The following is a 25,487-nucleotide window of genomic DNA, read 5'->3' as shown; positions in this document are numbered from 1 at the left end:
ATGGATCACATTCACAACCCGAGTGTTCACTGTATTGCAGGTTCGATCTCCAGGTAGGATTGCAAAAGGGGTGTTTGCCAGTGTAGATGGACCAGTGCCTGACTCCGTACATCTTCTAGCACTTCCCAAAGGATGTTTCACCTGCCCCTAGCATCCACACTGGTTGTCTAACACAAGACCATGTTGCCTCAGCAGGGGCCAATATGATTTCAAAAACTGGATAGAATCATGTAATTTTAGAGTTTGAAGGGACCCTGATTGTCATCCAGCCCAACCCCCAGCAATGCAGGAATATGCAGCTGCTCCATACAGGGATCAAACCTGCAACCTTGGCGTTATCAGCACCACACTAACAAACTGAGCCATCCAGGCCATGTGTTGAGGTGCCTCTGTTGCAGGGGATTGGACTAGATGCCGTTGGGTCCTATTCAACGCCACAATTCTATGATTCTATTAGCCCATAAGGCAACTTTTTTTCCAACTTTGCATCTCCACTAGTTGACAAACTCAGGCGACTATTGAGCAGTGGGGGGACAAAGGATGATCTAATGTAGCCTTCCCCAATCTGGTGCCAATAACCAGGGATTATGGGAGTTGTAGTAGTGACACCTGGTGTCCACAGTATTTTCAGCTTTTTAAGAAGTGGTTTTTTTTGGGGGGGGGAGAAATAACAACATTTATAATAATTTCACAGTGCTTATATTTAACATAATCACAGGTTGTTCACCACAGTTATCTCCCACCTTGCATATTTTTTTAAAAAAACACTCATACAAAACATAGTAGGTTAACAACAACAAAAAGAGACCAAAATTGTAATATGTTGGAGTAATTAAAACTGGAGCATTCCTAACAGTCCTGAGGGTAATTATTCCAGTAGTCAGTGCACAGTTGGGATGCAGGAACGGGTGGAGATAATCAAAAACATGTCTGCATTTAAACAGGTACTGGAGGGAAGTAGGGATCATTGTAAGATGATGTACTTTGTACATAGGAAGACCTTACCACAAATTCAGTGGCATTGTGTAATTTATCATTAAGCTGAAGACCTGTGGGGAGACAGTTTGTATCCCGTGGAACAGAACAATGGTAAACATTCCAGAGGCGAAACATTAACAGCTTAATGTCAAAGACTTTAAATGGTGTTACTTTGATCCAAGATATGCAATGTTTCCCATTTTTTTAAAAGGTCCTGTACATTTTTTATAATAAAATGAAATATATGTGCAAAATATTTACAGTCTTCCCCGTTATAACAAATTCTGGTTCTCAGGAGCAGCTGATGTTTTTTTAAAAAAACCTCAAGAACAAAAATACATGAGGAGTTAGAAAATGTAGACTGCTATTAAACAGAGGACAACTGCTGTGATAAGTTTGCTATTCCTCATTAAAAAAAACCCCAGAGGCAGCAGCAGCTGAAGTGCAGGTCACAAGTCTTCTTCGCGTATTTTCTCAAACACGCAGTCATCCTCATTTGGTCTACTAGCGTTCAGTTTTTTTCTTGGCTTAAAACCAGCATGAAATATCTGCACAGAATCAAGTACAGGATATGTTAAACCAAGAGATAAAAAAAAACTCCAGTCAATAATACATGAAACACACACCAGTAGAACACCACCTAACTGTGTGTTGGGGAATACCACCAGCGGCTATGCTAACGATACGTAACAGGAAAGAAAAGATTTGTGAAAGCGAGCAACTATCAAGGTTTTTGATCCTGCTTTCTCCAACCTAGTGCTTGCAGATGTTTTGGCAGCCTATACTGGCTGGGGCAGATGTGAGTCATAGTTCAAAACATCTGGAGGGCACCAGGTTGCAGAAGGCTGTCCAACAGGTATTATAGTTATAGTACTGCAGCAATTGTATTGAACTGACATAAGAAGGCAGCCTCTATGACACAGTGATAATAACTGTTTATATAGCACTATGACGTGTAAAAAGCACTTCCGATAATAAGCTCAGTAATCCTCACAACCACCAGGAAAGGCATGTCAGTGTCACCATCCCCTTATTGAAGATTGTGTGTGGGGGGGGGGGCAAGGTTAGGAGGAGAGAACAGCAGCTTGCATTAGGGACCCTAGTCATCTCCTTTCCCATCCCAGCCCCTCAGGTCTCCACCCAAGTTTATGTCATTTAATTCACAAACCTGACTTGGATGGATGCTTGGTTTCTTAGCTTTACCTGGTTCAGGAAGTTCAATCTGCTAAAACAGATAAAATGTAATAAAATTGATAAAATGTAAAGATCATTGCTAGGCAGAAAGATAAACACAGAGGCAGGCAGCATGTAACTCAAGTGTATTCACACGGGGAGACACTGGCAAATGCACTATAGTACAGTGGTGCCTCGCAAGACGAAAAGAATCCGTTCCGCGAGGCTCTTCGTCTAGCGGTTTTTTCGTCTTGCGAAGCAAGCCCATTGACGGCTTAGCGGATTAGCACTATTAGCGGCCTTTAGCGGCTTATTGGCTTAGTGGATAAGCGGCTTAGAAAAAGGGGGGGGGGAGGAAAAAAAACCCGCAGGAACTCGCAAGACATTTTCGTCTTGCGAAGCAAGCCGATAGAAAATTCGTTTTGCGAAGCACCTCCAAAACGGAAAACTCTTTCGTCTAGCGAGTTTTCCGTCTTGCGAGGCATTCATCTTGCGGGGCACCACTATCAGCAATTTTAATCACATTTCTCTTTGACCTTGTGAACATAATTTCCATTGATATCAAGCACCAGTGGCATTTATATGTGGAGAAGTGAATGAATGCAATGGGTTTGGGGTTTTTTTGGTCTTTTCCTTTAAGCAATGAACCAATTTCTGTGGTGAGCCTAGAATCTACAGATACCAGACAATACTCACCCTACTGGAAAAAAAATCATTGCTAAAGTTGCCCTGAATATGATTTATGAACCTTATCCAAGAGGATGTGTCATTCTATAGGTTGATGATCAAATGTTGATCAAACTTCGCTCTCACTAGGTTCCTTGGCCTCCCATTTACAAAATGGAAAGTATGCATCTTGATTCCATATGCATGTTTACTTGGGAAGTACTTTCTAGTTCCATTGAACTCAGCAGGATTTGCTCTTAAGCCTGTATATGATTTCAGCCATAGGGTGGGTCAAGTGAGGATCTCTGGAGCCAGTATAGGCTGGTGCCCAGCAAGGCTGGCAAGACAAAAGGCAGGGAAACCAACAGCAGGCCCAAGCCAACAACAGGCAGAGCCACTTTCTGACTGGCTGTAAGTAAGGCCGGTAGGGGCTGGCTGAGTTTGGTGAGGCAATATCCCAGTTGCTCTAATCACCCGGCCTCCACCGTGCAGGAGCAAAGGAGCCAAGAACCTCACATCAACAGTCAGGCAAACTCGATTGTCAAACATTGCTCACCATTTCTTGATCACCTTTGGTTGCTGTCATCAGCTGCTCCGATATTATCTTTTTTAAGCAGCTGCTTAGGAGAAATGCCTAGACGTGGGATAAATATTACATTTTGATTTTAAGTAACAAAATACTTTATATGCAGAATTGCTGCTTTCCAGAGTACATCAGCCTTGCTCTGTGGTTCGAATGTTTTTTTTACTCCCAGCTTAATCTATCCGATTGCAGTCCACTAGCCATATCATTCAATTTACTCAGGAAAGTAAACCTGAACAAGCCTTTTTTTTCCTTTATATTTAATACTAGGTGGTAGAAAGCAAGGGGATGAACACAGCTTAGCTGTAAAAGCACATCCTTTGCATCTATAGTGTCCCAACTTCAACCCCTGACATTAGCAAAATGGAGGAAGATGTCTGGGTAAGGCCTTGCTGAGCTGTTGCCTGCAAGGGTTAGGTCAGGGGTGGGGAACTTCTGGCCCACAGACCTAATTAGGCCTTATACGAGTACCAATTTGCCCTGTAAGGCTATTATTACCCACAAACCACACCCACCTGCCATACCTGATGTCATATGTGACGTCAGGTGTGAGGGAGGTGTGTCTATGGCTACAAATAAATGGTCAGGAGCTTGAAGTGAGCTCCAGATTATTCCACTGCAAGCAGGGCTCCCTGGGCAGAAAGCACCACTGGGATCAGGTGGACTAGGGATTTCCTCCATTGGGAAATGCACCTTTAAAGTGGGTCTCTAACTGCTAAGAAACAATCCCCTCTGAACTTTGGTGCTGCAGTTTCAGCAGGCACACAGTACATGGTTGTTCACTCTTCAGGCTTCTCCTTTTATGTACTTTATGTACATTACGTTTGTATTATGTGATACAAACCTGCTTTGTGTTAAAGGCAATCCATCTCCAGGTGTCAGAATCGTTGTACTCAAACCTGAGCTCCAGGAATTGGTCAAGGCCTTGGCCTGTAACAGATCCCTAAGTAGTTTTAAAAAAACGATGCAGTAATATTAGTCGAGAGGTCCTCCAGTCTATACTGATGCCTAGTCACTACGCTACACTAGTATTCAGAAATCCAGCCTGAAACGCCAGTGAAGAGGTGGTTAAGGGGTGATATGATAGCCATGTTCAAATATATAAAAGGATGTCACATAGAGGAGGGAGAAAGGTTGTTTTCTGCTGCTCCAGAGAAGCGGACACGGAGCAATGGTTCCAAACTACAAGAAAGAAGATTCCACCTAAACATTAGGAAGAACTTCCTGACAGTAAGAGCTGTTCGGCAGTGGAATTTGCTGCCAAGGAGTGTGGTGGAGTCTCCTTCTTTGGAGGTCTTTAAGCAGAGGCTTGACAACCATATGTCAGGAGTGCTCTGATGGTGTTTCCTGCTTGGCAGGGGGTTGGACTCGATGGCCCTTGTGGTCTCTTCCAATTCTATGATTCTATGATCTCCAATGTTGTTGTTTTTTAGACCCACTAAAATTGTTGTGTGCAAGTTAGAAATGCCCACTAACTTCAATGGGTTCACCCTCAGCAGAACTTTCATCCCCTGTTTTCTACATGCAGCTATCACTTTCTCCTAGGTCAGAGGAGAGTGCTTAGAGAAATCTGAGGAAAGGCAAGACTGAAGAAGTATCAACTTAGTCTACCGTTGATGATATTTGGAACACAGAATGTTAACAATGAACAACTTCTTCCTAACATGTGTATGTGCAGCAAGAAAGGTGCATAAAGGCAATCTAAACTAAGAATTTGTGTTATTGCTTACAAGGCAGGGCCTCTCATTTAGGTTTTTTTTTTCTCATGAGACTCAAGTTTAAAGGAAATCCAGTACAAGAAAGTTAGCATTAAACAATGTGGTTAAAGTAGTGAAGTTGCTCACAAGGTACTTACTAGAAATGTGACCTGCCAGCACCTCACTCTGTTGATCTTGAAGCTGACCTCTTTGATCTGGTTGCTAGGCAACTTTATGCAGCAGCTAATCTCATTATTCCCCACATGAATAGCAGCAGTACAGCCTGCTTCAGGATAGTCACAGGAGCACGGAGTGAGCTTAATGTATCCGTAGTGCTGGACCTCCCGAGCCAGCTCTAAAAACTGTGCAAGAGAAACAGAAACTGGAGGACAACAGTGGGTTATATACTGTACCACATGATGCAGGAAGGTACTGAGGGCTAGCAACTTCAGCAAGGGACCGAAAGCCAAGGACTCTGTTGTTATGTGGATAAGCCCCCGCCCCCTCAAACACACTGCGGGCCACGTCTCACATATAAAATCAATGCAGGAATTATCCCAGTGCTCATTTGAGAATATACATGTCAATGTCAGGTGGGGATGATTAACACACTGGAAAAAATGTGTATGGCAGTGCAGATGGAATACCTGACACTATTAGCTTTTATCAGTAATTCCTTTCCAAAGTCTTCAGGCACAGCAGTAGCTTAAAGAAACTGGAACGTGAGAAGAAAGGCAGAACTCAACACTGTGGTTCTGCTAGCACTATGGAACTTCTGCAGCCAGCTGTGCACCCTCAAAATCTGCTCCAGGGGGTTGGAAGATCCCCCAGAGCGCGTTTTGAGGTGCACAGGGAGAAGAGTAGGAAGGGGAAGTCCGCTTGTGCGAGAAAAATTTGACATGAGCAGTGTTGATTGCAGCAAGTCTCCAGGCCTCATCCATTTAAATCTGGAGCACTCTATAGGAGTTCTAATCTTGTAGCAAGTGATCTGCAGGCTATACTCCTGCTTTGCATGTCTAGAAGTTTGTCATTGTACAAATGCTACAGGAAATTCTGCAAAACTGGCTTATTATTTCTCTGTTGCCTCTCTTTGTATGCTTATAACAAACTGCATTTTCACCCACGAAATAATTAAATACCGCAGCAGGCATTCTGTCTATGGAGGCAGAGCTGGAGATGCTAATACAGAGTATGCTGGGGTTGAAAGATCAGAAGGGAGACTTCCGGTCGGCGCCAGCGTTTGATGGCGGTCCTAGCCTCAAGCTCCGAGGCAGGACTGCTCCGTAAGTTCGGGTCTTACCCGCTACGGCAAGCGGGGGACCCCTAAAATCACAGGCGCTGAAGCCTGTGAGCAAGGAGATTCGGTGGGCACCTTTGCGCCCCCCCGGCATCGTGAAAGAGCCTTTTTAAAGGCTCCGGAGCGGCATCGGGGTGAGCGCGGTGCTGAGGATCGCTACCCAGCTTACGGAGTGAAGCCGCGTCGCCATTAACGGAGAGCGCCGATTCCTTTCTGAAATCAACGATTGGCAACAACAATACCCGTGAGTAAGACTGCAAAAGTAAGACGGGACTTAAAAAATTTAGAAGATTTGGCTGAAAACGGGAAGGCAAAATTAAGGAAGTCAGCCTCCCGGAACTGCATGATTAGTGGAGCAATGAAAAGACTAAGCTGTGTTTAAATGAACTTTCCTTTTAACTCTTATTAAACCAGACATCGAAAGGATCTCCCCCCTGTTGTGCAGGAGAAGGGGGGGAGGAAACAGAATTAATTTAACCTGCAAAAGAAAGGGATAAGGAATAAAAAACCTCTGCTGCTGATACTTCTGGCCAGGCTGCCGGAGCAGCGATCGCCTGAAAAAAGGAACTGTCAAGTGAGCTGTCAAAGGACAGCGGCTACAAAATAAGACTTATTTTGAAACATACTCGGGACTTTGGTGGATTACAATTTTAACAGTAAAGTGCTACAAACTAAAGACTTTTAATGGGACTTTTGCCTTTGGACTTTCTGTTTCTTTGTTCTGGGTGCCTTTGGACGGTTACAATTTCCTCCTCTAGAGGGCTTTAGTTACATTACGGAGTATCCAGTGGGATTTTCCACTTGCAACTTTCCTGTGTGAATGACCTTGAGTTATGAGCAACCCGCCAGAAGAGATTTCAACAAGAAGTAAAACAAAGCAGGCTCAAAAACAAGCACAAAAAAGAGGCTCCTTATCAGGAGCAGCAGCTGCACAAGAAAAAATAACAGCAGCATCAATGGAGTCAATGACACAGGCCCTGCTTAAAATAAATCAGTCACTAGAAGTACTTACCAAGCAATCTGCAGAACTCACTAAACAGTCTACAGAGAACTCAAAGAAATTGACGGAGTTGACAACAAGACTAGACCTGAATACAACAACAATTTCATCTAATACAGATTCTATAAACCGTTTGGTTCAAGAATCTACGGAAACAAGGAGAATAGCTGAGAGTGCTAGGTCCACTGCTGAAGAAACCAAAGGAAAGTTTGCGCCTATTGTAAAAAAAGTACATGAACATGATTCAGCATTAGCCCTACTAGAACTGGAAAGGAAAAGTAAGAATCTGAAATTAAGACTGGTTCCAGAAGAGGAAGAGGACAAGCTCGGGGAATTCCTTACAGACAAATTTCAAGACTTCTGGAATGATGAGCTAGATGGAGAGGAAGATGAATTTATGATAACCTCAGCCTTTCGGATTGGCAGGAAGCAAGGGAAGAAGCCAAGAGATTGTTTAATTACCTTAGGATCAAAGGAACAAAGAGACAAAATATTGAACCTACATTTCCAGAAGGCCTTGGTCATTAAAAATTCTCAGATTCAAATCTTCAAGGATATTCCTAAATACTTTTTGGAGGTTAGATCTCAATTTAAAGAACTAGTTGATCTACTTAAGAAGAATAATATCCCATTCAGGTGGGAATTTCCACAAGGGCTGTCCTTTAGCTACAAAGGGAAGAAAATTAAAATAAAAACAAACCAGGATAAAGAGTCCTTTTTGGAAAGAAATCAAGAGGATCTTCAGAAAGGAACTGTCAACGAGGAGGAAGTACCGGACATCTCAAATCTATCATTTGGATTGAACCGAGCACCGACCGAGGAGGAACAACAACTTGGTGCAGTCGGTGGAAGGTCTACCCAGTAACCAAAATGTCTCTGCAACTCTTCAGTTGGAACTGCAATGGTTTGAACCACCCTCGAAAAAGGGGCCAAGTATTTCATTTATTAAAGAAGGAACATCTAGACGTAATCTGTTTACAAGAAACTCACATTGCCAGGATACATAGAAAACTTTTAACAAACAAGAGACTAGGACAAGAATTTATATCATCAGATAGAGTCAAGAAAAGAGGAGTTGTGATTTATGTCAAGGAAAAATTTGAACCAAAATTGATCTTTAAGGATGACCAAGGAAGATACCTGGCAGTGGAAATCCAAATTTATGGAGAAAAAATATTGATTGTTGGAGTTTATGCACCAAATGAGGGGAAGGCTGAATTCTTCAAGAAGTTGCATGAGACTTTAATGGACTTTTTGGACTTTAAAATTATAATGATGGGTGACATGAATGGAGTCGTCTCTACAAACATGGATAAGGCCCAAAGACAAACAATATCTAATGACGGAAGACTACCAAAGACTTTTTTTGACCTGACTGACACTATGGATCTGATCGATATTTGGAGAACTAGGAACCCTCTGGAAAGGGAGGGGACTTTCTTCTCTGAAGCAAAAATGACATGGACTAGAATTGATCAAATATGGATTTCTAGTAATCTGGCATCAAAGGTTAAAAAAACAGAAATCTGCCCAAAGACCTGCTCTGACCACAATGCTGTCAAGATGGAAATGAAACTGACAACAGCTGGAACCTTTAGATGGAGAATGAATGACACTCTCTTTGGAGATGGGGAAATTTGTAAAAAGGCCCAAGAAACACTTAAAGACTACTTTGAGATCAATTTGAGATCAGACACAGAAAAAAGAATCATTTGGGACGCAAGTAAAGCCGTGATGCGTGGCTTCCTAATACAACAGAATTCAATAAAGAGGAAAAAGCAGAATGAGAAGAAAGAGAAAATTTGGAATCTAATAAAAGAAGGGGAGAAGAAATTGAGATCTAAGCCTAAATCCCAGGAGATATTAAGAGAAATAAAATTCTATCAAACACAATATATGGAATTGACGAACCAGGAAATAGAATGGAAAATTAAACAAATGAGACAAAAGACTTTTGAATCTGCAGATAAATGTGGGAAGCTACTGTCTTGGCAACTGAAAAAGAGACAAAAATTGAATACAGTGACATCACTCGAAGTAGATGGGAAGTCTATTAATAAACCAAATGAGATAAGTAATTGTTTTCAAAGTTTCTTTAAGAAATTATATAAACAAGGGCCAAAAAATGAACAGGAGATAGAAGAATTTATTGGAAAATACGGACTATCAAAAATCTCTGAAAACAACAGAAGGAGTTTAAATGAGAAAATTACAGATCAAGAAATAGAGAGTGCCATCCAGGATATGAAGCTGGGAAAATCACCAGGACCAGATGGATTAACTGCGAGATATTATAAAGTATTGAAGGATTGGTTAATACAACCATTGAAAGAAGTCTGCAATCAAATTTTGGAGGGGAAAAAGGCTCCCGAATCGTGGAAGGAAGCATTCATCTCACTTATACCAAAGACAGAAACTGAGAAACATCAAGTCAAGAATTACCGCCCTATATCACTTTTGAACGTGGATTATAAAATTTTTGCAGACATTCTAGCAAAAAGATTCAAAAAAGTGCTGTTAGAGGAGATTCACAGGGACCAAACAGGCTTTCTACCAGGCAGGCATTTGTCAGACAATGTGAGGAATATTATAGATATTCTAGAACTTTTGGAAACTGACATAAATAGAAAAGCTGTTTTGATTTTTGTGGATGCAGAGAAAGCCTTTGACAATATTTGTTGGAGCTTTATGAAGAGGAATCTCCAAGGAATGGGGGTAGGCAAGAACTTTGAAAATGGTATAAGTGCAATTTATTCTGAGCAAAAGGCCAAACTTATTGTAAATGGTATGGTTATGGATGAAATTCCAATAGAGAAAGGGACACGACAGGGATGCCCAATTTCCCCTCTATTGTTTATATCGGTACTGGAGGTTTTCCTTAACATGATTAGAAGAGACCAGCTGGTTAAAGGTATACAGGTCGGAACTAAACATTATAAGCTAAGAGCATTTGCAGATGACCTAGTTTTGACACTACAACAGCCAGAAACTAGTACAAAAAGAGTTTTGGAACTTATTGAAATATTTGGTCAGGTAGCAGGTTTTAAATTGAATAAACACAAGACAAAGGTGTTGGAAAAAAATCTCACGGTGGGGGAAAAAGATAGTTTTCAAAGAGAAACTGGTTTGGAAATTACTAAAAAGGTAAAATATCTGGGGGTGAACTTAACATCTAAGAATGTGAATTTATTTAAAGATAATTATGAGAAATGCTGGGCTGAAGTGAAGAAAGATTTCGATATATGGTCAAGACTGAGACTTTCCTTGTTAGGCCGAATTGCTGTAATTAAGATGAATGTATTGCCGAGATTGTTGTTTTTGTTCCAGACATTGCAAATTTTAGATAAGATGGACTGTTTCAAGAAGTGGCAGAAAGATATATCTAAATTTGTCTGGCAGGGCAAAAAACCCAGAATTAAATTTAAGATTTTGACTGATGCAAAGGATAGAGGGGGCTTTGCCCTGCCGGACTTAAAACTTTATTATGAAGCAGCAGCTTTTTGCTGGCTGAAACCATGGCTACTTCTTGAGAATACAGACATTCTGGACTTGGAAGGTTATGATAATAGTTTTGGTTGGCATGCATATTTATGGTATGACAAGGTAAAGGTACATAGAAATTTTAAAAATCATATTATTAGGAAAGCATTGTATAATGTATGGAATCGATATAAAGATTTGTTTGAAAGTAAAACCCCCAGGTGGCTGTCACCAATGGAAGCTAAGGCGGTAAAAAGATTGAACATGGATACAGACTGGCCAAAATATTGTGAAATTGTAGAATATGATGGTGAAAAGCTGAAACTACAGAGTTTTGAGAAATTGAAACCTAAAGTCCGAGACTGGTTACATTATTACCAGATTAATGAAACTTTTAAGCAGGACAGAAAACTAGGATTTCAGAAGGAGAGGTCAAAGTTAGAAACAGAATTGCTAGAACCCAATACTAAGAATTTGTCTAGAATGTATAATCTGCTGCTAAAATGGAACACACAAGATGAAACGGTTAAATCAGCCATGATTAAGTGGGCACAAGATATTGGTCATGATATCATGTTTGCTGACTGGGAGCAGTTATGGACCACAGGTATTAAATTTACGGCATGTAGTGCCCTGAAAGAGAACATAATGAAAATGATCTATAGGTGGTACATGATCCCAGTCAAGCTTGCAAAGATATATCATTTGCCCAATAACAATTGCTGGAAGTGTAATGAATGTGAAGGAACTTTTTATCACCTTTGGTGGACCTGCCCAAAGATTAAGGCCTACTGGGAAATGATCTATAATGAAATTAAGAAAATCCTTAAGTGGACATTTGTAAAGAAACCGGAGGCTTTTCTCTTGGGCATGGTCGGCCAATTGGTACCAAAGAAAGATAGGACCTTTTTTATGTACGCAACAACAGCAGCAAGAATCCTTTTGGCGAAGTATTGGAAGACTAAAGAACTACCTACTCTGGAAGAATGGCAGACCAAGGTGACTGAATTTATGGGACTGGCAGAGATGACCGGCAGAATCCGTGACCAGAAGAAAGAGACAGTGGAGGAGGACTGGAAAAAATTTAAAATCTATCTTAAAAATTGTTGTAAAATTTCGGAATGTTAAGATGTCAGGGGATTGGACACTAAGAATTACAGCTATAAATCGAAATTTATAAAGCAGAAACTCTTTTTAAAGAGAATTAAATATAAAAATGGGATGAAGAATTGCTAAAAATTTTGAAATTTGGATGCAGTGAAGGGGAGGTTTGGGGAAGTCGCATTATGTTTGTTTTGTTTTTTCTTTATGTTGTAAAATCAATAAAAATTATTATAAAAAAAAAAAAAAAGAAAGATCAGAAGGGAAGGGAGAAGGGGTCTGGGTCTCTAGGTCTGCTCTTTCCCCTCTCTAATCCAATCACACATTTCATCTCCTGGCTCTCTGCAGGAAGAGCTTAAAGGAAAAGCCAGATGGGTAGAAGCCGGTCTGGGTTTGCCAGAGAGCAACCTTTGCAATAGCTTTGATGCAGGCAAGAGAGCTCATCTTCCTTCCTTCCTAACACATGATTTGTAATATGCATGGGAAGTTAATGCTCCTCCAAACTGCTGATGGGCCTCAGCTAATTTTCACGAACAACATCAACAGAATCTAACACACCTGGACACATTCTGTGAAATGGGGACTCATTTTTTGTGCAGCTGGGCTTGGATTAATAGAAAGAGAGTTTCCCATCCTCATCTCTCCCTGACAAGCCACTCTGTTGGGGTCCAGCTTGAGCAAACTGGCGTGGGATGAGACACAAGGAGAGGATAGAAGATTCTTCTGCTTACAGAATAAAATAAAAAATCCTTGGCAGAGCTGAAGAACACGGCAAGCCTTTATAAGCAGATGCTCTCTCTGGTGTCTTTGCACCACAGCATGCACCCTGAAAAGGTTAAAACACTGCGTTACCTTCATTTTGTTAGGTGCTTTCTGTAGCATTTGAAGCTTCTGCATCTGTCCATCTGTAGGCTTGATCCAGTTCTTCTCCATTTCCTGTAGAACCTTAAAAAGAGAAAAAAGGTATGTATTAAAGTCCCCGATGCATTGTTCTCCCTGACTTAAGAGTCCAGCAGCCAAACCACCAGACCAATGAGCTCCTCAAATTGCCAGTCCTGCTGATCCATGTGGGATCAGGTCTCTCTGACATGGCAGAAGGGGCACAAGAATGGTGGAGAACAGTTCTCTGAAGCAGCACAATCAACATGACTTTGCAAAGAAATTGTGGCCATAGCATCCTGCAACCCTAGAGTCCCACTATGCCCACCAGGTACTACTAGGATGCAAGCAGCTACCCAGTTGCTAGCTCAACTGTCTGCATTACTGCAGCTCAAATAATTCTCATGATAGAACTGTGACATAAAAAACCCAGCTGTAACATGCATTGCAATAAGAGGGAGCCAAGCACCAATTTTTTTAAATTTCAACCCAACATGGTGGCATATCACGACTCTCACACAACTATTAAGCAAGCATTTAGCATGGTGCTGAAAACCCTTACCTTTTTTTGGGGGGGGCAAGTATTAGAGTGCTAATCTCTAAACCAGTTACTGCTGGGTTACCCATTTCCTCCCTTCCCCACATTATGGGCAGATCTTGAAGTGACCTGTGGCAAAGTTCACTTGGGGTTAAACCATAGATGATGGCAGCAGATTCAGCTGATACCTACACTCAGATCTGTGACAACTGTACGATTTTAGACAACAAATGGGGTACACAGAGGTGATGAGTGGTTCAAGTCTTCCGCCACCCACTGCTTATCTCCCTGAGGTTGCTCTCCTCATGAGCAAAGGGCTGTAGCTCAGTGGTAGAGCACATGTTTTGCATGCCAAAGGTCATGGGTTCAATCCACAGTGTTCTCCAGGCAGGGCTAGGATGAATTCCTGCCTGAAAACCTTACAGCAGCTGCCAGTCAGTGTTGGTCATACTAAGCTAGATGGACCTGGTATAAGGAAGTTTCTTAAAAAATTCCTACATTTCCTCCCAGCCAGGCTCACATCGGTTTCAGTAATATTCTAATGCCTGGGAGGGAGAGAAAGAAGCCACAAGGAAGTAATCTATGAGGAATATTTACAGACCTTTTGCTATGAACAACCCCCTGTGATGTGTTTTAAACCCAGATCTATCACTGTTACATCCAGTTGGGCCAGCCTACTCTTTGGGAACATCTATTTGTTATTATACATCAGGTAGCGTTGATGGATGGGAGTTAAGAAGCTCTGCTTGTTCATGAACGCCTACTTTTAAACACAAGAAGTCAGTTTATTTTCATAATAGTATTTCAGGAGTAGTGCTTTTCTAGAAGGAACTCACCTGCACATGAAAAAACCTTACCTGTATATAAAGTAAGTTCACTGAAGTTCTGCAATTCATAAGCATTTTATCAAGGGATGGGTCCATGTACCTGTCCAACAGGGAGAGGGAAATGGAAAGTTTAAACGAAACAAAGCCACTGATCCAGTGAAATATCTACAATGAGAGCTACCACTGAAATACTGTATTTCTGCCCTTCCTCCAGCATATACAGTGGTACCTCGGGTTACATATGCTTCAGGTTACATACGCTTCAGGTTACAGACTCCGCGAACCCAGAAATCGTGCTTCAGGTTAAGAACTTTGCTTCAGGGTAAGAACAGAAATCGTGCTCCGGTGGCGCAGCGGGAGCGGGAGGCCCCATTAGCTAAAGTGGTGTTTCAGGTTAAGAACAGTTTCAGGTTAAGTACGGACCTCCGGAACGAATTAAGTTCTTAACCCAAGGTACCACTGTATATACATTTTAATGCATCTTGCTAAATCCGCTTCTTCATCCTCCTTGCTTACCACTTTCTGATCCCAATCTTACAAGGTGATTCTTTCATGCTCTGAAGACTCACATAAGGAAGTTCAAATTCTGCCAGTTTTTTCAATACTAGAGGTGAAGGGGAAGAAAGGGGGGAGGTAATTTTTGAAACACTTTTTTAAAAAGTTGACTTTTTTAATATACATCTTTTAAAGCACACATTTGTCTGCTTCATGCAATGCATTTTAATATGTGCTTGCGAAACACACAACTTGTGAAGTAACCCCAACCTCTTCCAACTTAAAAAGGAGAGAAATAAAAGGGGTATTTTTCCAGCAAAAGCAAACCAAAAGTTCTTGCATTTTTATGATATGACAAAAGGTTTCTCTCCATGCAACATATAGGCTTTGCTTTAGGTTTTAAAGTCAACCAAAAACAAAGAGGAAAAACCAGAGTCCGGCCAAAACGTTGCTTCTACATAGCCATCATCCATAAAGCCTTTCCACATTGCACAAATAGAAAGGAATGTGAATGCAATGTCTAGTATACTAAACAATGCACCTCTTACCAGACAGCTCCCCATTGTTGTGATCTTGAATAAGGAACAAGCTGAAATAGCCTATTAATTCTCTTGAAAGCTCAATCTTGTACGATACAACCTGGAAGGGGGGTGGGGAGAAAAGAGAGGTACTTTCCCATTAAGATTACGAATAAGTTACGTTGTTTAAGACAATATTTTGAAATGGCTTTTGTATCAGGGTGGATTAGAAAAATGCAACAAATAAATCTGTTTCTGTTTCCCCACAGAGGTTTAGAGAGATGAAATAGAAATATTGCAAGTTTTCACATTCTTCATAACGGTTCCATCATGAAAAATGAGTTTTAAAAGGCTCTTACATATCTGCCTCACTGATTCTATCTATGGGTGTGTTTGTACTGGTTCTTTGTGCCAGAAATCACTAGTTCAGTCCAAATTGCTCCATTTCGTTTGGGCTTGGCCACCAAGAAATAAGTGTCTTTTTAAGCTAATACTTTGGTTGAAATATCCAGACAGACACAACAGCAACGTATTGCTTAACATGCTTGTGAATTGGTTCCTATGAGATACTGTAAAGAACATTTAAAAATTACTTGCCTCTAGCACTCTTTCAGCAGTATCTGATGTCTGAATATCAATTCTGAGATACCGTCCATCAGCAAGATAAACATCCAGAAATGATTGTTGGGTTTGTATTTTAAATGTATCCTGCAAGACATGAAAACATGGGATTGGAGTGCCTATATATGTGGTCCTTGCATCTGAAAGCAAATATTTCAGCTTCTTCACTACAGGAAAAAAATACGGTGGGTCGTTAAGCAAACTAGGTCAGAAATGGATGGTCAGTGGTCAGGGCTGAAGGGAGTTGTAGTCCAAAATATCTGAAGGGCAACATGTTTTCTATCCCTGTTTTTGATCCCCAAAATAGTAAAAATGGTCAACTGGCTTTGGTAAGATTAAAAAAGCAGATGTTGAAGTCTGCAGCACTTAGTTGATTAATTGATTATGTAAAATTGATTTTTTTTTTATCATTTAAAGAAGTGCACCAATTAAACTGTTTATTTTTAATCTAAATGCTTATAGATCCAAGCCCTTCTGAGAGCGGAGGCAATATCTCTTCTGATATGGTCTGCTGTGACACAGCAATGCAAGCATCTGAAAAACACTATTTTCTTCTGAATTGCACCTGCTCATATACAAGTTTATGCAGATTTGATTAATTATAACTAATTGATTAAAGTTATACCTTAAATCAAGCGACAGCGCTGCAATAAAATATAGTTGTGGACCCTAGGCATTTAGTTACAAACACACACACACAAACTTCTTATCTCTCTTCATGATGACATGAAGCAACAACTATTTTTAGAACTAATTATGAGCATTAAGGAGTGAAAGGTGGCAGCTTCTCCTTCACCTATCTCATTGCTTTCAAAGTAGTTTACTTTCTACAAGATGTGCTTTGGATTACAGCCTTAGTCTGTACCAAAGGGTTGTATCTAATGCTAGTCCTATTCAGGTCTAGCCAACAAGGTGGCATCATCACGACCCTCACACTTCCATTAAACAAGCATTTAGCACACTGCTAAAAAAGAACCTTACTTTTTTGCCAGTGTTAAGAGTGTTAATCTCCAAGCCAGTTACTGCTGGATTATTCATTTCCCCCTTCTCCCCATTATGGGCAGAACTTGAAGTAACCTGTGGCAAAGTGCACTTGGGGTTAAACCAGAAATGATGACAGCAGATTCAGTTGATGCTTAAACTCAGAACTGTGACAATGGTGTCCAATTTCTAACAAAAATGGGGTCCAAGTCTTCCACCATCCACTGCTTATCTCCCTGAGTTTGCTCTGCTCACGGGGAATGGGCTGTAGCTCAGTGGTAGAGCACGTTTTGAATGCAAAATGGCATGAATTCAATCCAATGCATGTGTCTATAGAACATGAGACTCTTAATCTCTGGGTTGTGGGTCTGAGCCCCACACTGGGCAAAAGAGTCCTATGTTGCAGGACGTTGGGCTAGATGACCCTCATGGTCCATTCCAACAGCACAATTCTGTGATTCTATGATTCTAAGTACCTCACCATTCTACGGTCTTGGAGATGTTGAAGGAAGAGAGCCCTGTTTCACTGCCAAAGATGTCCTCAACCCATCCAGAGTGGGCACATAAAATGAAGAATGCTTGAATCTGTGTTGCCATGCTCACAGCCCATTCACCAGCAAACCTCTTCACCAAGCTCTGTGCTTAGAATATCACACTATATTCCTGTTTTGCCCTTCCACTACACCATCAAATTCACACCAATAGTCACTTCTACTGTACAGTCTCACTTACAAGGATTTTTCATGCAAGTGTTAATACTGAAAAATCCTAGGAGGGAAATCATGTGCTAAATATACCCACTACATTTATGCAGCAACTTAAAACAAATAAATTAGAGGATGTTCTCGGGTCATGCTGTACCAGTAGAAATTCTACAGAGGGGAGGAAAACGTTTGCTCAGCCGTTTTACAGCTCCTCTTGTTTACAGGCCATCCAGAAAGGCTGTAGATCCTCTATAAAATGTTTTGCAAGAAAACAGCACCGAGTATCAGAACATCTCCATTAAAAGCTATTTGCTTAGAATCTTTCATGCTTGGACAATGTTTACTTAGCCTTCAATTGCTGTTTTATAAATGCACTTACAAGTACATAGTGAAATACAATGGACACTTGCTGTTCACACATAATTTATGATCCTTCCCATAAATCATCTCTCCTATTGAAAAAAATGACATATTGAGATTTAGGCTATGTGTCTGGCATCATAATGCAGCACCAGCTAGCCCACAGACATTTGGTGGAAGGAATGCTAACTAGGCATTCTATTGCATGGCTCTTCTCACGCACGGATCACATTCCTGGACAAAAGCTCTGGGTTGGGCATGAGAACAGCTTGCGCAAAGTACAATCTGACATTTGTGATGTTCATGAACTACTACACAAAGTAGTAAGAACCTGAGTTACTTTATTTGGAAACCATATACAACATGGGTATACTGCTGCAGGCCTGAAATGTGCTCTCTCCAACAGAATATTAAAGTGCGTTGGGGGGGTTGTGTGCTCCAGTACAAAACTGCTAAGCTGAAAGCAATAATGAAATTTGATTCTATTTGTTTGGACACGAACGAGGTAAGGACACTTTTTTCATCTCCTACTACATTTAATTAAATCTTAGAGGACTTATGCTATCACTTATGTCATCAATTCAAGTGCATCCCAAAACTTTGGGTTTGTGCACTTAAAGGAGATTAAATGACTGTCCCCTTAGAGCAGGAATGAGGAACTATGGATCTCCAGATGTTATTTGACTCCAAATCCCATCAGCCCTAGCCAACATGGCCTACAGTTAGGGATATAGTTGGTATTGTATTCCCAATGACATCCGGAGGGCTGCAATTCTCTGTTATGCAATAAATGCAGTTTAAAAAACAACCACCACCTGGCTTTTTGCAGTTTGGAAAGTGATGGGGAAATGCATTGAATGTACGGAATGAAAAAATTATTAACGAGAAGATACAAGGACAGCTTGCAAGCAAATAGGAATGAAAGCTGAATAAAGACTGGACATAATTTTAAGTTTTGTACAAGCAAACCAAGATCAATACTTAATAAGTAGGTGATCTGGCGCTGCCCTGAATATAACACTTCATGCATCTGACTGAAGTGGGCTCTAGTCCACGAAAGCTTATGCCATACTAATAAAACGAACTCTTGTCACATCATTTAAATGTCCTTGCTGTCTGCGTTACTTAAATGGTATTATTTTAACTGAAGGCCATAAAATATTGATAAAATTACTGAAAACTAAACTCTGCTATCACCATTCCAAACTTGCAAGGGCTTAGGACACTGCACCTCCATGAGCATAACCATATTTACACTGTTTCTACTAAGGAGAATATAGGCAGAGAGGCTAGAAGTTCAAGTTGCAACACTCTGGAAGTACGTGCCAGACTGCAGCTGTCGCCACCATTACAAGATAAAGAGATGTTGACATCTTCACATCAACACACTTATCGTTTCTTGTCCTGACATAACCCAAAGCTATTTTCTTGAAGCCAAGTCCCAAGGAGCATGCTTTCTTTTTAAAAAAAGTGCTCAGAGAGTTTTCTGGGAATCATCTAGTGACCGTAAATAAATAAATAAATACATACATACATACATACATACATACATAACATAAGCAAACCCTTTTGCCACACTTAAAAAAACAACCAAAAACATTAGGGGCATGAGAATAGCATTAACTTTTAAACACATCAGCTTATATCAGATTGAAACTATTGCCAACTTGGTAGCTAATGCAGCAAAGTAGGCAAAGTTAAGCAGTAAGGATCTATTTATCCTGCAAACTAATATCAAACTCCAAGTGCAGGCCAAAACGCCACCATCCAAGCAGGAGGAGGAGGCAGGAGCAGCCTTGAGGGAACCCTTAAGGTTTGCAGAAGTACAAAGAAAGAAAGTAAGAAAGTGGGGGGTGGGCCCTAAGGGGAAGGGGGTGGAGCAAAACATTGCAAGGAGAACTGAGCATGCTCATTGGGCGTGGAATGGAAAGAGAGGAAGGAAAACTCAGAGGGAAGGACGAATGGAACGGAGTCCGCTGGATATGGTCATGGCTTCCTAACAAAGAGAAGTTCACACTATGGTATTTTGTGCCAGCGCCCATTTGTTACTTTCTAAAAACAAGTTGATTTTTCAGTTCGTTTTAAGACAGAATAAGGTGCAGAGAGCACAAGGCAAGCACTTTTTCCAATAGGTTTTCTGTGAAAGACTAGAGTTTACCTGCTGCAGTTTCCTAAAGAAACTAATAAAGACATCACTGTTCGTAATACTAGGATCGATCGACACTGAAAAACAAAAGCACAAAAATCAGGACCGACAGCTTAAAGGATTATCTATATATGTAAGCTTTCAGTCATTTTACGATTGAAAGGGAAACTAACAATATAGATCTGAGGAAAGTACATGCATATTCAAGACAAACATGGTAGAAAATAATTATTAAGTTTGTATAATTGAATGTGGATTTTTAAAAATAGCACATTGGAGGATCCAGAAAGGATTGTGTAGAATGGCTTTCGGGAGTAATGATCATCACATTTCATAAGCTCCTGATGAGAAGTCTTATAAATCAATATACACAGTGATGCTTTAGATGACCGCATTTTCTCCTCACCCTTTCATTATTAAGTAAGGATTCAGAAAAATAGATTAAATTTAGGTACTGGGTTTTTTAATGTATTTTTTAATGTTTATATCCCATCTTTTTCTCCAAGGAGCTCAAGGTGGCATAAATGAATTCTCATTTAATCCCCACAACTACCTTGTTAGGCTGAGAAGCAGTGACTGGCCCAAGGTCACCCAGTGAGCTTCACAGCCAAGTGGGGTTTGGAACCCTGGTCTCCTGGTCTAAAACTCTTAACCGCTACAACCACACTGTATCCAATGAAGCTCAAACAAGGGGCATTTCCTACCCCCCGTCCCTCCTGTTCCCCCTGCCCAAGGGTAAGAGAGTCCATTCAGGCAAGCTGCTTCCACCCAATTTCCCCCAATCTTCCCTCTTGCTGCATCCATTCACTCCAAATCCTATGCCTTTCCTGAGAGTCCCCAATTGATGACTATAATGGGTGAGGAAAAAACAGGGGGATCCTCTTTCTTGTGCACCGCATCGGATGCAACTCATATTAGATAGATATAGATAGATAGATAGATAGATAGATAGATAGATAGATAGAGCAATTTGAATTGTAGTGGTGGTGCTTTTAGAAAGTTGGCCTGAAGGCCATTGGCTAATATGAGGAAATAACAATACTGTGCAGCCTTTATTTAGTGGAGGTTTTAAAGAACAAGACAGACCAGCATCTGTAATAAATAGTTTGGGGCTAAATAAACATGCTCAGCCCATGAGAACAGATGAGATACCATCTAACGGTTTATGATCCAATGAAATCATGTATAAAATTTACATTTGCACCATGTGTCATGAACCACTATTGACGTGTGTGTGTGTGTGTGTGTGTGTTTTTTAAGGATTCACGGTACCATTCTGTAGATATTGTTCAAGTTGAGCTCTCCTTTCATCAGCCATTGACTTCGTCATTGCGAGGTAGAATTTTGGAGGGAACGCAGGCACACCTTTCCCAAAGACCCGCCTTAACTGAAAAGACAGGGCAACTGGATAGAACACTTTACTTGTTAGAGACAAGAACGACAGACTTGCTGGACTGGAAGAGCAAAGCAATTCTTATATTCTTGAAATACAAGGGGCTGTACGTCCCCTATTATCAACCTAAATGTTCCTGTGAATCTGGAGAGGGAGAATCGACAATTCAGGTTCTTACGTATTGCTCTTTTTACTGAACCCTTTTAATGGACCCTTTCATATTGTTGGTTACAAGGTGTTCCCACCTGTTAAAGGCATCTGAAAAATGAGAGAAACCTGTTCTTCTCAATGTTACTCAGTTCTCCTTTCATAGCTTTTGGATATTCACTAATGCCAGTTGGGATTAAAAGAATAAATTTTAAGCCTTAAGTAAGCAAAAAATCAGCAGAGAGGAATGAGAGAAAAAATAAACTTTACAGTGGTACCTCGGGTTAAGTACTTAATTCGTTCCGGAGGTCCGTTCTTAACCTGAAACTGTTCTTAACCTGAAGCACCACTTTAGCTAATGGGGCCTCCTGCTGCTGCCGCCCGATTTCTGTTCTCATCCTGAAGCAAAGTTCTTAACCCGAGGTACTATTTCTGGGTTAGCAGAGTCTGTAACCTGAAGCGTATGTAACCTGAAGCGTATGTAACCCGAGGTACCACTGTACTTCAACTCTACATGCCTTTCCCCCTTGCCTTTTTACTTTGACTTGCCCTGAAACATATACCCGCCATCCTGACATTAAGCCTGAGAGATCCACCACAATTCAGTCCATGTTATATCATTGAAGTTACTCTGGTCCAAACACTGGACATATTGTGATGCATCCAATGTAAATTCTACTCAAGAGTATACCAAATGAAGTTAATGGCTATGATTAGGTCCATTAATTTCCATGGATCTAATCTAAGTGGAACTTTCCGAAGCGCAGGCTTCGGAGGCTTCACGTTGCTATCGCTGAAGCCAAGGAGCCTGCATTCGCCCCATAGGACGCACACACATTTCCCCTTCATTTTTGGAGGGGAAAAAGTGCGTCCTATAGGGCGAAAAATACGGTATTTGCTTTTAAGAAGTATTGACTGCATACTGCCCAATATTTACTGTCCTTGACCTTTGTAGTGGGAAAGGCCAAACTAATTATCTATTTCTAATTCTGAGAATATTCTTGGGGAATGTTCCCCAAGTGCATGAAGGGAGAACAGAAATGTACCGGTAATTAAACACTTTTGAGGCATATATACACACACAAAGTTTCATTTGACAGGAAACTGCTAGTACAGTGGTGCCCCGCAAGACGAATGCCTTGCATGACGAAAAACCCGCTAGACGAAAGGGTTTTCCGTTTTTCCAGGCGCTTCACAAGACCAATTTCCCTATGGGCTTGCTTTGCAAGACGAAAACGTCTTGCGAGTCTTGTGATTTTTTTCGCTTTCCCCCCTTTTTCTAAGCCGCTAAGCGCCGCTTAGCCGCCAGTGGCGTAGCGTGGGTTGTCAGCACCCGGGGCAAGGCAAGTAATTTGCGCCCCCTAACCCGTGGATTTGCGCCCCCTAACCCTAACCCTACCCCTAACCCTAACCCCCAGATGTTGCGCCCGGTGCGGCCGGCCCCCCCTGCACCCCCCACGCTACGCCACTGTTAGCCGCTAATAGCGCTAATCCGCTAATAGGGTTGCTTCGCAAGACAAAAAATCCGCAAGACGAAGAGACTCGCGGAACGGATTCTTTTTGTCTTGCGAGGCACCACTGTATGCAGATAATCTCATTCATTCGTGTAAAAATTCAGATGGATATCAAGTGCTCTGAACAAAGGGAACATTTACATAGCTACCTGTCAAACCTAAACATTAGACCCATATGTTCCTAAATTTAGGTGACACTCTCCACTCACAAATCAATGAATGTCAGAGAACGGGGATGTGCGGAAGGCAGATCATGATCTACTGGAAGATCTCTGGGTGATCTGTGGTAGACCACAATGATTTCTGACTCCCAATTGCATAGATATAGCAATAACAAAATGAACACTTAAAAAAAATTAAAACTGCAGAAATGAACAAAACTTGGAATAACCAGGGATTAATTTTTACGTGGGAAAACTGAGTGAATCTCAGTTCTGGAACTCAGGAAAAAAAAACCCTGTACTCAGCAGTAGCTGAGAGGCACCATATTCTTTCGTTCTAAGTGCAAATCTTTAGGTATGTTGCTCCAGCTGGCAGATCTCAGGACTCTAGTAAAATACAAAGTAGATTCAACAAGGGCTGGAGTCTGACCTTCCCCCACTGTAGAATGTACCCCACTTCCATGTAAAACATATCCTCCGAAATGTTTTCTGGCAGAACATGAAAAAGGAGAAGCGATAAGGGGAAGGTGACCAGTGAACCGGAACATCTTACCTGTTCATTCCAGTGGTGCAACTGACTGTAACGCACCTTGCAGAAAAGGAAGCCTTCGAGATACACAGAGTACAGCTGAAAATACACAGATTCTCTAAATAAATCCTCTTGGGAGAGTTATGGGAATTTATCACTTCCTATTATCTGCATTTCAAACTTTCTTGCATAGAGACCCACAATTCTTCTCACACAGATCCTGCAAATTCCCCAGACCAGGGAATCTCCTATATGACGGCACACCCATCATGGGTCATGCCTCCTCACCCTACAATCAACTCACAATTCCCATCACACTGCTATTCATTCCCATGCCTTCCCCAAGTACATTTAAAGTACATTGCGTCCCCCGAAGAACCCCTTAACAGAGCTGCAATCCCCAGCAACATCAACCAACTACAGCTCCCAGGATTCTTTTGGGGGAAATAATGCACTTTGAGAGCGCATTAAAGGGTGTACATGCAGCTCTCTGCCTACCCTAGGCTTGCTAGATATTTCTTATTTTAAAAGACTGGTCGCTCCAGATCATTTGATCATTTCGGGTATTGCAATGGGGTGCTTAATACAAATGAACAAGGGCAATCGTAATTTCTTCAAATATAGGGCGAGAATCTTCGCAGTTTACTTGAGAAACAGGGCACAGTAGCAGATGATTTCCCTTCTTTTGGCCATTGTATATTCTGAGCCCCCCTCCTTCTCCTTCTTACACACACTCTTCCCCCAACCCCGTGAAACCACGTGCCAACCACATTCTACTCTCTCAAAGGCTTCTCTTTCCTGGCGCATCAGTACAAATCTGTGCCATCCAGGCACAGGACCCCCCCCCCAAAAAAAATCTTGACTCCTGCAAAACCCACCCTCCTTCCCTACAGACGCTATTCAAGTTCTTTGCCTCTGGCAATCGCTCCCCACTCCCAACCTCCCCATTCCTTTCACACAGAGGCTGTGCATCCCAGCCCCCCCCACCCCACATGCCACGCGCAACCCTCCGCCCCCTCCCCTCGCATACACACACGCCCCATTTCCCCCACCTCAGCTGCGCATAAAGCATCCCCCAAGCTCAGCGCCAAACGAGGCGGACGGATCCCTCAACCAATTGCTTGCAACGGGAAGCCAAATCCACGCTCTCCTTCCCTGTGGGAACCCCAACCCACCCCACCCCGACCTCCATCTCCCCCTCTCAGACCCTCCCCACCGCAGCCCTGGAGGGAAAGGCGAATGATGCAACGCGGCTCTTAACCCGCGTCAGGTGCGCGCCTCTCGCCCTCCTCGCTTTGCGTCCCTTCAGCGCGCAAAAAAAAAAAAAAGGCGCGGCTCCTGCCAACTTGCGGGCAAAGTGGCGCTTGCAGCGTGTGGTGCAGACGCCTCGCTACTTCCACGCACACAGGCGCGCGCCTCTCTCTAACCCGCCCGCCTCACCGCCAGCGCGGTTACTACGGTCGCCCCTCCGCCCTCCCTCCCTCCCTCCCTCCCGCTTCCTCCTGGCTACTTCACCACATAGCGGCCGCCAAACTTCTCCAGCAGCTCTTCGGAGAGAGGGATGCTGAAGTGCATCTTCATGGTGGAGGCGGAGAGCAGGCGCGCGCGCGCGCCGCCTCGCCAGCCCAGACCCCGCCGCGTGCCTGGCCAGGCTGTGCTAATGGGGCCGGGCGGCCGCGGGAGCATTTGTTTTCCCCAC

The 25,487-nt window shown here is 42.0% G+C and overlaps 1 protein-coding gene across 2 annotated transcripts; it reads right to left on the bottom strand.

Moving 5' to 3' along the window:
* Positions 1–674: 674 nt before the first annotated feature.
* SNX31 (sorting nexin 31) lies at positions 675–25,487 on the bottom strand. 2 transcript variants are annotated; one of them, XM_081873751.1, is made up of 14 exons: positions 25,304–25,487; positions 23,813–23,887; positions 21,317–21,431; positions 20,057–20,121; positions 15,830–15,940; positions 15,263–15,353; positions 14,736–14,823; positions 14,250–14,319; positions 12,828–12,920; positions 5,256–5,459; positions 4,245–4,343; positions 3,374–3,451; positions 2,147–2,200; positions 675–1,526 (listed from the first exon to the last, which is right to left on the bottom strand). In XM_081873751.1, exons 1-14 carry the CDS (start codon positions 25,472–25,474, stop codon positions 1,428–1,430), a joined length of 1,413 nt encoding a protein of 470 aa, XP_081729877.1. In that variant the 5' UTR covers positions 25,475–25,487; the 3' UTR covers positions 675–1,427. The 2 variants fall into 2 exon arrangements, with proteins under 2 accessions (XP_081729877.1, XP_081729876.1); XM_081873750.1 differs by having other exon boundaries at positions 2,147–2,203; positions 25,304–25,486.

This window comes from Podarcis erhardii (assembly GCF_964252035.2).
Source record: "Podarcis erhardii genome assembly, chromosome: 8".
Lineage (NCBI taxonomy): Eukaryota > Metazoa > Chordata > Lepidosauria > Squamata > Lacertidae > Podarcis > Podarcis erhardii.
The sequence above is the reverse complement of the archived record's forward strand: the minus strand, read 5'-3'. Positions and strand labels throughout refer to the sequence as shown.